This window comes from Ailuropoda melanoleuca, chromosome 4, assembly GCF_002007445.2.
Source record: "Ailuropoda melanoleuca isolate Jingjing chromosome 4, ASM200744v2, whole genome shotgun sequence".
Lineage (NCBI taxonomy): Eukaryota > Metazoa > Chordata > Mammalia > Carnivora > Ursidae > Ailuropoda > Ailuropoda melanoleuca.
Window position 1 is genome coordinate 68,400,369 of NC_048221.1, and position 16,791 is coordinate 68,417,159.

At 40.7% G+C, this 16,791-nt stretch overlaps 1 protein-coding gene across 1 annotated transcript in view; it reads right to left on the bottom strand.

The window, feature by feature from the left end:
• Nucleotides 1–16,791, bottom strand: part of VWA3B (von Willebrand factor A domain containing 3B) — a 223,810-nt gene that overhangs the window by 113,465 nt on the left and 93,554 nt on the right. Inside the window, exons 10-12 of the mRNA XM_034657268.1 lie at nt 16,133–16,287; nt 9,554–9,692; nt 8,345–8,476 (exon numbers count right to left, since the gene is read on the bottom strand). Coding sequence (XP_034513159.1) covers nt 8,345–8,476; nt 9,554–9,692; nt 16,133–16,287 — 426 coding nt within the window. The remainder of the gene's footprint in view (nt 1–8,344; nt 8,477–9,553; nt 9,693–16,132; nt 16,288–16,791) is intronic.

The window sequence follows — 16,791 nt, forward strand, 5'->3', positions numbered from 1 at the left end:
AGGTAATGTATGATTTTTGGTGTTATTGTAAATGGGATGGATTCCCTAATTTCTCTTTCTTCAGTCTCATTGTTTGTGTATTGAAATGCAACTGATTTCTGAGCATTGATTTTGTATCCCACCACATTAGTGAATTGCTCTATAACTTCTAATAGTTTGGGAGTGGATTCTTTTGGGTTTTCTGTATAGAGTATCACGTCATCTGCGAAGAGAGACAGTTTAACTTCTTCTTTGCTGATTTGGATACCTTTTATACCTTTTTGTTGTCTGATTGCTGTTGCAAGGACTTCTAGTTCTATGTTGAATAATAGTGGCGAGAGTGGGCATCCTTCTTGTGTTCCTGATCTTAAGGGAAAGGCTTCCAGCTATTCCCCATTGAGAATGATATTTGCTGTATGCTTTTCATAGATGGTTTTTATGAGATTGAGGAATGTGCCCTCTATCTCTACATTGTGAAGGGTTTTAATCAGGAAAGGATGCTGTATTTTGTCCAGTGCTTTTTCTGCATCAATTGAGAGGATCATATGGTTCCTGAGTCTTTTCTTGTTCATATGATGTATCACGCTGGTCGATTTGCGAATGTTGAACCACACTTGCATCCCCGGTATGAATCCCACTTGGTCATGATGGATAATCCTTTTAATGTACTATTGGATTCTATTAGCCAGGATCTTATTGAGGATTTTGGCGTCCATATTCATTAGAGAAACTGGTCTGTAATTCTCCTTTTTGATGGGGTCTTTGCCTGGTTTGGGGATCAAGGTAATATTGGCCTCATAGAATGAGTTTGGTAGCTTTCCTTCTTTTTCTATTTTTTGAAATAGCTTTAGGAGAATAGGTATTATTTCTTCTTTAAATGTTTGGTAGAATTCCCCAGGAAAACTGTCTGGGCCAGGAGTTTTGTTATTTGGAAGGCTGTTTATCACTGACTCAATCTCTTCATAATTAATTGGGCTATTTAAAAAATCAATTTCTTCCTGTTTCAGTCTTGGTAGTTTATAGGTTTCCAGGAAGGCCTCTATCTCTTCCAGATTTGCTTAATTTATTGGCATATAGCTGTTGATAGAAGTTTCTAATAATCCTTCCAATTTTATTGGTGTTGGTCGTGACCTCTCCTTTTTCATTCATAATTTTATTAATTTCAGTCCTTTCTCTATTCTTTTGGATAAGTCTTGCCAGCGGTTTGTCCATTTTATTAATTCTCTCAAAGAACCAGCTTCTAGTCCTGTTGATTTGCTCTACTGTACTTCTGGTTTCTAATTCATTGATTTCTGCTCTAATCTTGGTCAACTGCTTCCTCGTGAGTGGATTAGGCCTGTCCCTCTGTTGCTGTTCCAGCTTCTTGAGGTGAGAATATAAAAACTGCGTTTTAGATTTTTCTATTCTTTTGAGTGAGGCTTGGATGGCTATGTATTTCCCTCTTAGGACTGCCTTTGCAGTATCCCATAGGTTTTGGAGTGTTGTGTTTTCATTCTCGTTGGTCTCCATAAATTGTTTAAATTGATTTTTGATTTCCTGGTTTATCAAGTCATTCCTGAGCAGGATGGTTCTTAATCTCCATGTGTTTGAGTTTCTTTCAAATTTTTCCTTGTGGTTGAGTTCCAATTTCAGAGCATTGTGATCTGAGAATATGCAGGGGATAATTTCAATCTTTTGGTATTGTTTGAGACCTGTTTTGCGTCCCAGAACATGGTCTATTCTTGAGAATGTTCCATGGGCATTAGAATAGAGTGAGTATTCTTTGGTTCTGGGGTGTAGTGTTCTATATATATCTATGAGGTCCAACTCATCGAGTATGGCATTCAAAGCTCTTGTTTCTATGTTGGTTTTTTGCTCCGGTGCTCTGTCTATTGCTGATGGTGGAGTGTTGAGGTCCCCTACTATTAACGTATTTTTATCTATATATCTCTTTATTCTGTTTAATGTGTATCTTGCTGCTCCCCTGTTGGGGGCATATATATTTATAATTGTCATATCCACTTGTTGGATACATCATTTAAGAATAATATAGTGCCCTTCTGTGTCTCTAACTATAGTCTTTAGTTTAAAATCCAATCTGTCTGATATGAGAATTGCTACCCCAGTTTTCTTTGAGGTCCATTGGCGTGAAAGATGTATTTCATCCCTTTACTTACAGTCTGAATGTATCTTTGGGTTCAGAATGGGTCTCTTGTAGACAGCAAATGGATGGGTCATGTCTTTTTATCTAATCTGCAACACTGTGGTGTTTTTTGGGAGCATTTAGGCCATTTACATTGAGACTGATTATTGAGAAATATGATTTTAACGATGCCATGTTGCCAGTAAAGTTTTTGTTTCTATCGATTGTGACTTTCTGTTCTGTATCACTCTTGGGGCCTTTTTACTTTTATAGAATCCCCCTTAATATCTCCTGTAGGGCTGGTTTTGTGGTTACGAAATTGGTCAATGTCTGGCTATTATGGAAGGTCTTTATTTCTCCATCCATTCTGAATGACAGCCTTGCTGGATAGAGGATCCTTGGCTGCATGTTTTTCTCTGAAAGAGCTTTAAAAATGCCCCCCCAACCCTTTCTCTCATTCCAGTCTGTGTAGACAGGTCTGACGTAATTCTCATAACTTTGCCTTGGTACGTGAGAAATTTCTTTGCCCTGGCAGCTTTCATTGCTGTATCCTTGGAACTAATATTTGCGAATTGCTCTATGACGCGACGTGGTGTAGGTTTGTCGTGGTTGAGCTTGGGAGGGGTCCTCTCTGCCTCTTGGAACGAATGTTTGTTTCCTTTGCTAGATTAGGGAAGTTCTCAGCTTCAATTTGTTCAAATATATCTTCTAGACCTCTGTTTTTCTCCACCCCCTCGGGGATGCCGATGATTCTGACATTGGAACGTTTCATTGAGTCCGTAATCTCCCGTAACCTACATTCCTGTGCGTGGATTTTTTTGAGTCCAGATTCTATTTTAGCTTTATTTTCTACTAACCCATCCTCCAATTTGCTGATACATTCTTCTGCCTCATTCACCCTGGACGTCAGAGCCTCTAGTTTTGACTGCATTTGGCTCATAGATTTTTTAATTTCTGCCAGATTCACTCTCATTTCCGCCCTTAGAGATTCTATATTCTCATTAACATTTTCGTTAATACTTTTTCAAGTCTACACATCATCTTGACCATTGTTACTCTGAATTCCATTTCTGATAATTTGGTTATATCCATATCCATTAGTTCTGTGGCAGAGGCCACAGACTCATTGTCTTTTCTTTGCTGGGGGGGGACATCTCCTTCTCGTCATTGTGATGTGGAAAGGTTGCAGGGTTGTCCAGAGCCCAAATTATTGACCAGTACCCAGGCTGCACGCCCTTGTTTTATAGGGATCTTAGGGATGTGGGCTTCTTGATTTTTCAGCCTGCCTTCTGGGGAGGGGCCTGCCACGTGGATACTCAGGCAACCCTATTTGGGTAGAGTCTCTGTGTCCCCTGCAAGGGGGGATGGGGATGGGCACACTGTGAGCTGGTATTTCCAGGCTTTTGTTCTCTGGCGGCTTTCCCTGCGGTTTGCTGTGCCTCTTCTGAGAGTCAGAGCAGCAGTGGCCGAATCTCAGCCTATGTCACAGAACAGAGGGATCATGGACCGTTCTCCACTGATGTTCTGGCCACTTTAACTCTGTTACTGTTGGTGCTGCTCAACCCTGCGGCATCCTGGGATATGCGCCCCACACCAGGCATCCCAGCTCTCACTTCCAGGGCCGGGGCGTCTCTGTCCTTTGTGTTTCTAATACCGCCAGCCGCCCCTGCGCGCTCCGAAGGTCCGCCCCTCAGTCTGGTTGCGTGCGTTCCCGGCTCACGGTCCCAGTCTGCTCTCTCGTGGGTGCCGGTCCACCAGTCCACCCGCTCCCCTGTGCAGGTGGCTACCGTTTCCTGGTGCCCGAACGCGGCAGCTCCCTCCCCCTTCCGTTTATCTTCTGATATGTGTGCGCAGTTTCACGGCTCCCCGCTTCATACCTCAATACTCAGCACTGGAGATGTTCATTTGTAGAGATCCAGATGTATCTTCCCGCATCTCAGTCTGATTCCGTGGATGTTCAGGCTGGTCTGGTACCTATCCAACTCGACTCAGAGGACTGGCTGAAAAGGGGTCCCCTACTCCTCCACCATCTTAATTCCCAGAGCCTGCTTAATCTCCTTAATTACCTGGTTTACCTAATCATTCTTGAGCAGGATGGTTCTTAGTTTCCAAGTGTTTGAGTTTCTTCCAAATTTTTCCTTGTCATTACATTCCAGTTTCAAAGTACTGTGGTCTGAGAATATTCAGGGAATAATCTCAGTCTTTTCGTATCGGTTGAGACCTGTTTTGTGACCCAGTATATGGTCTATTCTGGAAAGAGTTCCATGCGCATTCAAAAAGAATGAGTATTCTGTGTTTCTTGGGTGTAGTGTTCTGTATATATCTATGAGGTCCATCTGGTCCAGTATGGCATTCAAAGCTTTTCTTTCTTTGTTGATTTTCTGCTTAGGTGATCTGTCTATTGCTTATAGTGGAGTGCTGAGGTCCTCTACTATTAACGTATTTTTATCTATATGTCTCTTTATTCTGGTTAAGAGTTGGCTTGTGTATCTTGCTGCTCCCCTGTTGGGGGCATAGATATTTATAACTGTCATATCCACTTGTTGGATATCCTTTAAGAATCATATAGCGTCCTTCTGTATCTCTAACTACAGTCTTTAGTTTAAAATCTAATCTGTCTGATATGAGAATTGCTACCCCAGCTTTCTTTTGAGGTCCATTGGCATGAAAAATGGTTTTCCATCCCTTCACTTTCAGTCTGGATGTATATTTAGGTTCAAAATGAGTCTTTTGTAGACAGCAAATGGATGGGTCATGTCTTTTTATCCAATCTGCAACTTTGTGGCATTTTATGGGAGCATTTAGGCCATTCATATTGAGAGTGATTATTGAGAGACATGATTTTAATGATGTCATGTTGCCTGTGGAGTCTTTGTTTCGTTAGATTGTAAATTTCTGTTCTGTATCACTGTTGGGGTCTTTTATACCTTTATAGAACCCCCCTTAATATTTGTTGGAGGGCTGGCTTGGTGGTCACATATTCTTTCAGTTTCTGCTGGTCTTGGAAGGTCCTTGTCTCTCCGTCAATTCTGAATGACTGCCTTGCTGGATAAAGGATCCTTGGCTGCATGTTCTTCTCAGTTAGAGCTCTGAAAATACCATGCCAAACTTTCCTGGCTTGCCAGGTTTCTGTAGACAGGTCTGACGTTATTCTGATGTTCCTCCCTCTGTACATGAGAATTCTCTTCTCCCTGGCTGCTTTCAAGACTGTATCCTTGGATCTAATATTTGCGAATTGCACTATGATGTGACGTGGTGTGTGTCTGTTCTCATTGATCTTGGGAGGGGTCCTCTCTGCCTCTTGGACACGAATGCTTGTTTCCTTTGCCAGATTAGGGAAGTTCTCAGCTTCAATTTGTTCAAATATATCTTCTAGACCTCTTTCTTTCTCCACCCCCTCGGGGATGCCGATGATTCTGACATTGGAACATTTCATTGAGTCAGTCATCTCCCATAATCTACATTCTTGAGATTGGATTTTTTTGAGCCAAGTTTCCATTTTTACCTTCTCTTCTACCATCCAATCTTCCAATTCACTAATTCATTCTTCTGCCTCATTTACCCTGGCCGTCAGAGCATCTAGTTTAGACTGCGTTTGATTCATAGCATTTTTAATTTCTGCCAGATTCACTCTCATTTCCGCCCTTAGAGATTCAATATTCTTGTTAATATTTTCATTAATATTTTTTTCAAGCCTACACATCATCTTGACCATTGTTACTCTGAACTCCATTTCTGACAATTTGGTTATATCCATATCCATTATTCTGTAGCAGAGGCCATAGACTCTGTATCTTTTCTTTGTTGGAGGTTCCTCCTCCTCGTCATTCTGATGAGGAGAGGTTGTGGGGATGTACAGAGCCCAAATAATTGACCAGGACCAAAGCAATGTGCACTTGTTTTATAAGGACCTTAACAGATGTGGGCTTCTTGATTTTTCAGCCTGCCTTCTGGGGGAGGGGCCTGCTACGCTGATACTCAGGCAACCCTGTTGGGGTAGAGTTGCCCCATCCCCTGCAAGAGGGGATGGGGATGGGCACAATGTGAGCCAGTATTTCTGAGCTTTTGTTCTCTGGCAGCTTTCCCTGACAGTTTTTCTGTGCCTCTTCTGAGAGTCAGAGCAGCAGTGGCCATATCCTAGCCTCTGTCTCAGAACAGAGAGATCACAGTCCACTCTCCTCTGAGATCTCCTGGCCACTTTAACTCTGTTTCTGTTGGTGCTGCTAAAAACCCTGCAGCGTCCTTTGTTGTGAGCCCCACAGCCACTCTCCCAGCCCTCGCTTCTAGGGCTGGCACGTCTCTGTCCTTTGTGCTTCTAACACCACCAGCCGCCCACGGTTCCTGTGCGCGCTCCCGAGCTCTCTGTTTCAGTGTGGTTCACGCTTGCTCCAGAGCACTGGTTTTCAGTCTGGCTGTGTGCGTGCTCCCGAGCTCCCGGTTTCAGTCTAGTTCAAGTGTGCGCTCCAGACCTCCAGTTTTCAGTCTGGTTGCACACACGTTCCCAGGCTCACAGTATCAGTCTACTTTTCTCGGGTGCCAGTCCAAGAGTCCGGCCCGCTCCCCAGTGCAGGTGGCTACTGTTTCCTGGTGCCCGAGCGCAGTGGCTCCCTCCCCATTCTGTTTATCTTCTGATATCTGTGCTCAGATTCATGGCTCCCCACTTTGTACCTCAATACTCAGCACTGGAGAGGTTCGTTTGTAGAGATCCAGATGTACTTTCCTATGTCTCCACTGATTTCGTGGGTGTTCAGGATGATCTGTTAGATATCCAGCTCGATTCAGGGGACCAGCTAAAAAAAGGTCCCCTACTCCTCTGCCATCTTTTTCCGACCCCCCCCCATGAAGATTTTTGAAGAGAACAGAATCATACTTTGATTTTTAACTATTTAGATGACTGGTTCTATTCATTAGTGATTTTTGTATAAAGCAGCACCCCATTAATGTTTTTATCTAATGATATTATATATATAATATCTTCTTATGATGAACCCTAAATTAGTGGGCCTGAATTAACTATTACATATGGTCTGTAAAAGGAGGGAGCATATATCTCAAGTAACTTCACTGGTTAAAACAGGAAATTTATCAAGTTGGGTATGAATTGAATATTCTTCCCCAGGATAAGGTGGCCAGTTAGATCAAGATCTTACAGGCATCATTATTTCTTGTAGAATATATTTCTTCCTTCTCCCGTTTTTTAAAAAACCAATCCCAAGGGAACTCTGGTATATCCCAATGACAGCAGCATAAACAATAGTCAAGGAGTCCACTAATGTCCACTTGTGGCTTCCTGTCAAATCTGGGACTTAAAACGCAGGCACCAAACTATTTTAAAGATGTCTGTGGGGGGTGCCTGGGTGGCTCAGTCATTAAGCGTCTGCCTTTGGCTCAGGTCATGAGACCAGGGTCCTGGGATCAAGCCCTGGGATCAAGCCCTACATCGGGCTCCTTGCTCAGCAGGAAGCCTGCTTCTCCCTCTCCCACTCTCCCTGCTTGTGTTCCCTCTCGTGCTGTCTCACTCCATGTCAAATAAATAAATAAAATCTTTTTTTTTTTTTAAAAAAAGATGTCTGCGATCTACATCAGACTTTTTGAGATGAGTCCTTAGTTTCAATTATAGCGTTATCTCAAATATCTGGAATGCTATATGGTTCTGGGAAAAGAACTTTTTAAAAAATTAAGATAAGTTCAAGACAAGAGAAAATTTAAGGAAAGGAAATTCCTTCCTAGTAGTCTGTATAAATGCCAAGAGGGGTAGCTTTAATGTTCTCCAAGTAAAAGGCAGGCCTGAAGAATTTATTTCACTTTCTCACTGTATCTTGCTGTTGCCCTCTCCAGCTTCTCTCTGTGTGTTTCCACCAGTTCACCACTTTGGAACAAAACCCACTGTTAAAAATAGCTGCAATGTATTATTTTAAACAATAATGAGGTTTCAGAAAGATCTCAAATACAAAGGTTTGAGTACAGAAAAAATAAATTTTGAAATTTATCTTCATAAAGTGGCTGAGATCTGAGCCAAGGGCAGCTCTGGAGATGGTGCATTGTGAAAAAAGTCTTATCTAAATGTTAAGATAGTGACTCATAAGCTGAGATTAATGTGACCATTGTAAACAAAATGAGTGTGTGAAACCCCTGCCATCTTGGCACTCAGAGCCCTTTCTCAAGAATTTCCATGGCGTAAATTACCTCAGTAGGTGACCAAGTCAGGCTTCTTCCCCCAGACCCAGCCTCCAGCTTTCTTACCTGAATGTCTCTAACCCAGGACTGAGCTCCTCTCAAATTATCTTCATTGATTTCAACAAGTTTTTCCTGCCAGGCAACTGCTTGGGCGTCAAACTGCACAAAATTGAATTTCCTTTTATATTTCAGCTGTTCCTGTAAGAGAAAATTATTATTTAACCATAACAACACTCAGATGTTAGAAAAGGTTAAGACAGGTCATAGTTTGATAAATTCGATCACTATGATACCTATTTTTAGTTCTGGAAGCTAAAAATTACATTCGAGAGAGAAAATCTTTTCTAGTACAAAAAATATTTCAATAAAATTTACACGGTTTGGAGATTACACTTTTACAAATGTATATACATATGAATATATATGTCCCATATATGCATAAGTTTTTATATATTATATGGCATTAAATGTTGTTGTCTTTAATACTAGCATCGACGGTATACCGCATACTCACTGTCAATGCGATCTGCTTAAAGAAGAGACATCCAAAACGGTGTCATCGTTGCGGTAATCATGTTTTTGTGAAGGTTATTATTTGGTTACACATCTATTCACTTGCCTTCTACCAGCCCATATTTCTCCAACAGACATTTATCAAATGAAAACCTGTATTTCACACTTGCGAACACTCCCCACAATGCTCTTCTGTCTGTGTTAACACTCCCATTGTACCACTAATTAGTGACAGTACCAGGATACCCATCTGTAGGTGTGGGGACCAGGAGTTAGGAAAGCAGTCGGCTTCAGGTCACACAACTCAGAGGCAGCATAGGTAGAATAAGAACTAGAAGCTCTTAACCATCAGCCTACACTCCCCCCGCACATCAGTTCTGGGGCCGGTGCATGCAACACCACTAATAAATAATGGAAATCAAAATAAAAATGCTGAGCTGAAGAGCATCTGGGAAACAATGAAGATGTATGCACCCCACAGATTTCAGGATAGAGGAAACCTGGAGCAGTGGACACTGAAACTCCCTTAGCAGCCCATGTGTTTACAGAAAGGACCATGCCCCAGGAAGGGTCTGCTTGCAAAGGAGAACTGATGATTCTCTAACTGGCAAAAAGGAGCTTTTCTCTAATGTGGCTTTCCTGTGGATGCTGAGTGCAAGCCTCGACTGTGCACTTCTCATATCCAGTGCAGGTGAAGGCTGCTGCAGACGTGTTCATGATACAAAGGCCCCCAAAGCCATGCACCTGACAGCTCCATCTAACCTGTATAAACTGGATGATCTTGTCCTTCACCAAGTCCAGTTTGCTTTTCATTGAGTGAGATGTATCGATGAGGACATAGATGCAATCATCACGTACTTTTCCAAAGAGGATTTGACTTCCATCCTGGAGCCACTTAATCCTAGACAGGAAAGAGGTTAAAAGTGAATTTTTAGAGCCTGTGGGCAATGTCAGCATCTTCCTAAGAACTTAATAATACATCTACAGAGGCCAAACTGTGCTATATTGGTTATGCACAATCCTCTGTGAGTGGATTACTCACTTGGAGGGTTTTCGGTAGAAAATCCTACATTTGGGCTGGCTCCCTTGCCACCAACTCCCCCCACTTCTCCATCATCAATCCAAGTAAAACAGAACTAGGAAAATCAATAGGACAGAAAAATAAATCCAATACTGGGTTCCAAAGCCAAAAGTAAATTACTTCCTGTCGTCTGATAGTTTGAATCTCTCAGCTATGATTTCAGACCACTTGTTCTTTTAACCCTGCTGACTACAGTCAAGTTAGTAATGCCAGCACATTCCTGAAGCTTCAGTGAAGCTTATGGACAATATCAAGCAACCCCAGATCCCTATAATAACTAAGCATCAGACAGTTGTATGAGCAGGACTGCTTCTGTGATTGGGACTCAGGGTCCCATAACAGGATGTAAATGAAGTTCACAGCCTCAGCCAAGACCTGGAGGAGGGGGCAGTGCAAATGGAAAAAATACCTGAAACTGAGTTCAGAGTTCACCAAGCCTAGGTAACTAGACTTTGTAGGGCAAAATAATGCAGACGAGGTTGCTGCTTAAAAGCAGAGAGGGTGGGGAGGAATGGAGAAAAGAGAGAGGGGAAAAAAAGGGGGGGACAATGGGCTCTGGCCATCTGCAGAGAGTGCTCTAAAGATTTTGGCTAAGTAATGATCAGGGCACACATGTGAAGAAACTACTAAAGCTAAGGAACAGACCACCATAACGGAGTAAGTAGACCAACACCTGAGATCTTACACAGAGCTACTTCATCTTCCAAACAACCAGAGTGGGAAAGCCTCCTTAATACATGGGACAACAAGTAGAGTCCTTATAATGGTATTGCCTTAGCTGTAGGAACAAATTAGCCCTGGACTAAAGGCTGCCCTAGACATTACTTGCTCTTAAAAGCAAGCCCCAGTGATTCCAAGGAACATAACTGCATCACAGAATATGTATTTTAAAATACAGCAAAATCCAGTACCCAAGAACGTAAAATTCAAAATGTCTGCATTCCAGTAAAAAATTACCAGCCAAACAAAGAAGCAGGAAAATATGACCCATAACCAGAAGAAAAACAGATCAACAGAAACAGACCCTAAAATAATTAAAATGCTGGAATTAGTAGAAAAGGATGTTACACAGCTATGATAAACATAATTCATACATTCAGCAAGGTAAAGTATAAGCAGAACAAGGACAGAAATGGAAAATATAAAAGAAAACTTACAGAGATGTACCATTGCCAAAATGAAAAATACGCCACATGGTATTAACAGACATTACACTAGCAGAAGATCAGGGAACCTTAAGAAAGACATTGCAACAGGAAGCAATTTAAAATGAAACAGAGAGAGAAAAAGCCTTAAAAAAAGATAGAGAATAAGCAACCCATGGAACAATATCAAGGAGTCTAACATGTGTAGAAACTAAGAAAAAGGAGAAAGAGGAAAACAGAAAAAATATTTGGAGAAATATGGCCAAATGTTTCCAATTTTGATAAAACAATATACCCATATATGCAAGAAACTCAAAGAACTTAGAAGAAAAATGAAAAAAAAAATTAAAAAAACACCAACACACATCATAAAAAATAATTTGAAATCCAACAATAAAGATTTAAAAAAAGCACCCACAGACAACATAAAAATAATGGAGGAGTTTTCACCATAAATCAAGCAAGCCAAAGGACAATGGAGAAATATTTTTAAAGTACTGAAATGTAAAACTGTAAACCTACAATTCTATATAAAGCAAAACAAAAAAAAATCTTCTAAAAGAAATTAGAGTCTTTCAGACTAAAACAGCTGAGGTAATTCATTACCAAGAGGCCAGCCCTAGGATCTATACAAAAGAATAAAGAGCCACAGAAATATCAAATATGTGGATAAATAGAAAATACATTAATTCTCATTTTAAATCTATATGACAATTGATTATAATGTATTGTGAGTTTATCACATATGAAAATAAAGTGTAGGACAAAAATAAAAAAGACAGAAGGGGCAATGGAAGTTGTAAGATTTTTATGATATAGAAGAAGTGAAATATTATTTGAAAGTAGACTGTGGTAAGTTAAAGACATATACTATAAATGCTAAAGCTATTACACACACAACAAAACAAAATACAGAGGTAGAGTTTATAAGCCAACCGTCGTGATAAAATGGAATCATAAAAAATACTCCAACAAAAGAAGGCAGAAGAGTAAAAAGGGAACAAACAGGTGAGACAAAAAACAAACATCAAGATCTTGGATTTAAATCCTACTAATAAACACATTAAATGGAAATGATATTAATATTCCAATTAAAAGGCAGAGATTAGAAACGGCTCCTATCAAAATGACAAGAGATAACAAGTGTTGGCCAGGTTGCGGAAAAAAGGGAGCCCTCATGCACTGTTGGCGGGAATGTAATTTGGTGCAGCCACTGTGGAAAACAGTACGGAGGTTCCTCAAAAATTAAAAATAGAGGGGGTGCCTGGGTGGCCTAGTCAGTTAGGCATACAACTCTTGGCTTTAGCTCAGGTCATGATCTCAGGGTCATGAGATCAAGCCTTATATCAGTCTCCACGCTCAGCATGGAGTCTGCCTGAGATTCTCTCTTCTTTTCCCTCTGTCCCTCATGCTTGTGCACTCTCTCTCTCTCTCTTTCTAAAAAAAATAAATAAATACACTTAAAAAAAATAGAAATACCACACAATCCAGCAACTCTGCTTCTGGGTATTTATCCAAAAGAAGACACCACTAACTTGAAAAGATATATGCACCCCTATGTTTATTGCAGCATTATTTATAATAACCAAGATATGGAAACAACCCAAGTGTCTATCCATAGATGAATGGATAAAGAAGATGTGGTATATACACACAGTGAAATACCATTCAGCCATAAAAAAGAATGAAGTCTTACCATTTTCAACAACATGGATGGACCTAAGTGAGATAAGTCAGATAGAGAAAGACAAAGACCATTATCTCTCTTATATGTAGAATCTAAAGCAAATAAAATGAAAACAAAAAATAAGTTCATAGATACAAAGAACAAACATTGGTGGTTGCAAGAGGCATGGTGGGAAAAATGGGTGAAGGGAACCAAATGATTAAAAGAAATAAACCAAAAAAACCAAACCAGGGGTTGGGGAGGGGAAAATGGTAGCTTTTAGGATCTTTTACCTCTAGAATTAAAATTTTGTGATGATGCATCCTGGATGGCTCTTTATTACTCATTTTCTAGACATTCCTTGCAACTTTCTTTTGATTTGGAAACACTGGTCTTACAGTTCTGAAATTTTTTCTTGTGGGACCTTCCCTTCATTTTATATATGTCCATAAGCTATCTATCTGTATGTATGCATGTATGTTAACATCTACCATGGAATGCTTGTGTTCTGCTTTCTGAGAGACTGCTTTCATCTTCCAGCTTTCCCGTTGAAGAGTTTATTTTTTTTAAAGATTTTATTTATTTACTTGTCAGAGAGAGAGCACAAGCAGGGGAAGCAGCAGGCAGAGGGAGAAGCAGGCTCCCCGCTGAGCAAGGAATCTGATGTGGGATTCGATCCCAGGACCCATGACCTGAGCCGAAGGCAGAAGCTTAGCCGATTGAGCCACCCAGATGTCCCTGAATAGTTCATTTTGGCTATCATACTTTGAAGAGCTCTTGCAATTCTTAATATCTATCTACATAACAATCTTTTCCAACTTTCTGAGTGTGGTATTTTTTATCTATCTGAGATTAATAGGTTGGTTTTCTCCAGGTTTTTTTTAAATCCCTACATTATCTTTGTTTGCTTGTCTGTTTGTTTGTTTCTGAGAACAATATGGAGTTTAAGAAAAAGGCAGAGATGGTCAGATTGGATTTAAAAAACAATACCCATATATGTTCTATCTATAAGAAACTTATTTCAATATAAGACACAAACAGGTAAAGGTAAAAAAATAGAAAAAAGATAAACCATGCAGAAAATGATCAAAAGCAAGCTGGAGCAGCTCTACTGATGTCAGACAAAGCAGATTTCAGAACAAGGAATACTGCCAGAGATAAAAAGGGACAATTCATAATAATGAAGGCGTTGTTTTATCAAAAGGACATAACAACTCTAAGTGTACATGCACGTACAAATAGAGTTACAAAATACATAAAGGAAAAAATGACAGAATTGAAAAAAGAATGGGCAAATCCACAACCATAGCTGGAGATTTCAACACTCTTCTCTCAATAATTTATAGAACAATTAAAAAAAAATAAGTGATAACATGGAAGACCGAAAGAAACTCTCAGTCAACTTGAACTGAGATATTTATTGTACATTCCACCCAACAAAAGCAGATCGTGTAGCTTTTCTTCATATTCTGGGCCACAAAACAGGTCTCTATAAGAACTGAAATCATACAGTATCCCTCTGTCCATAGTGAAATTAAAAGCTATCAGGAAAATCCACAAATACCTGAAAAGTAAACATTATTTCTAAATAACCTTTGCTCAAAGAAGAAATTATAAGGGAAATTCAAAACCATTTTTAAGCGAATAATTTGTGAGAGGCAACAACAGCAGTATCGGAAGAAAATTTAAATGGTTATATTAGAAAGAAAGAAAGGTCTCATATCAGTGATCTAAGCATCCATCTTAAGAAACTTAAGCCCAAAGTAATGAGAAGGAAAGAAATAATAAAGAGTAGTAATCAATGGCACAGAAAGGGGAAAACTATACAGAGAAAAACCCCACTGAAACAAAAAACTGGTTCTTTGAAAAGATCAATAAAATGGATAACCTCCAGGGGCAGCTGGGTGGCTCAGTTGCTTACGCAACTGCCTTCGGCTCAGGTCATGATTCCAGGATCCTGACATAGAGCCCCGCATTGGGCTCCCTGCTCAGTGGGGAACCGGCTTCTCCTTCTCCCTCTGCCACTCCCCCTGCTTGTGCTTTCCTGCTCTCTATCAAATAAATAAATAAAATCTTTAAAAAAAGAGAAAAGAATCTGTTTCTTGCATTAAAAAAAAAAAAGGATAACCTCCAGCAGACTGACAATAAAGATGACATCAGTTACTAACATCAGTTCTATGCACATGTGAAGAAATCAAATACATACTTAAAAACCTCCCCACAAAGAGAAACTCCAGGCCCAGATGGCCTCAGTGATGAATTCTACAAACATTTAAGGGAAAGATGGTACCAACTTTCCACAAAGACTTCTGGAAAACAGAAGAGGGGAGAGAATTTCCCAACAACCCCTGACACCTGGGGGGTAGAGAGGGACAAACAGACCTGACAGGGACCAAGCGGAGTGTCTTTTAAACAGCATCCTTTTTCCCAGGTCTGAAATACAAACTACTCCCCCCAAAAGTCAGCCCCAAAACCATTAGCAGAGAAAACTCCAGACACGAGGATTATTTGTTCTGAGTTACCCATCACCAGCTGGATTTTGAGAAACTGGGGCTATGAAGAGTTCATAGAAGAGCAGACAGGGATCTGCAGCTTGTGATTTTATAACAGAAAACACGGAAAGATGGAGGGAATGCTCATTTTCACATGGCTACTTCAGGTTGGTACTAGCCTATACTCATTAGATTTAGTATCTAATCCAATCCATAGAGCACATTTAAAAATGGCATTATTACTCCCACTTTATAAATGAAGAAACGGATGCACAAAGACATTACCTAACTTGCCCGGGGTCACACAGCAAGTGGCAGAGCTGGTATTAGAATCCAGCTCTACCTGACCTCAGAGGCCATGCACATAAATGGATTTGGTCTTTGTGGTCTAAAGCTGTCCTCTGCCATCAGGGAGGTGAAAGCATTAGGGTAGATCATCCCCATGGGGCTGATGCTGAGGTCCCAGCATTAGTACATCAGATGCATTAGCACTGGAAGACTTTAAGAACCAGCAGGGTTGAGAGGGATCTGTGAAGTTCTTTTTAGCTGCATATATATTATTCCATCGTATTCAAATATTTCACAACATTGTTAAAACTTGCCTTGAAAGAGTCCACAGAAGGGGGGTAATACAACCTGCAGTATACCTATGGCCCACAAAAAATGCAAGACATGAGCTGAAGAATTCCTTAGCCTCCTATGGTGATATGCAACCAACATAACATAGCTTGCTGTTTTTAAGAGTCTGCACTGGCATCAAGGCAGCTTGGAATTGGATCCAAATATCCCCCTTTATTGTTAACAACAAGGCCACCAGCAAGCGATCAATCAGATGGCAACCCTGACTTAGCAGTGTTAATTGACTGTTTCTCACAGTTAAGGTTTTACGAAGAGGTCAAGTAGATTTGAATTTCAAGAGAGACTAAACTACTTATACCCTTCTGCAAATATACCAACCTCCTCTGAATCTGGGCAAGGACTGTGTGGATTCTCTCACTGTACCATGTACACTTCTCCTTGGTAATGCAGACGTGGACTAAGCTCCCATCTTTCCAGGGAGCATGGACAAATCTACTGCAGTATTTTGCATGGACTGTCTTCTTGTTGGTCTCCTAAGGAAAAGACAAAGGAAAGAAGCCACTCAGACCATTCAAGGTCATCTCCAGATGGTACCCCATCTCTGCCTTATTTATACAGCTCTTAGCCCTCATTCCCATGGTAAAATCATTCAACTGTTGGTTCAACAAAACATGTACTGGGGCCTCCTCTATGTAGAGCCCTGTGCCAGGTGTCATGCACGATGGTCAGAAAGGCATGTGCAATCCCATCTGTGCCCCAGAGATGTTTTCAGCAGGGAAAAACACCCATGTGCGCGCTCGTGCGCGTGCACACACACACACACACACACACACATACACACGAAGTTAGTAAGGCTGGGTTGAGACAATAACAACTGGGCAATCTGGCAAAGAAGAAAGCATCCTCATGGACTAGAGGGTCAGGAAGACTATCTAGAGGAGGTGGGACTTGAGATTCACATAAAACATCTTTCCATTGTTACTCCCAGCTCCAAATGAAAAAAAATAGCCAAGAACCCCCATTCCACACCTCGCGCC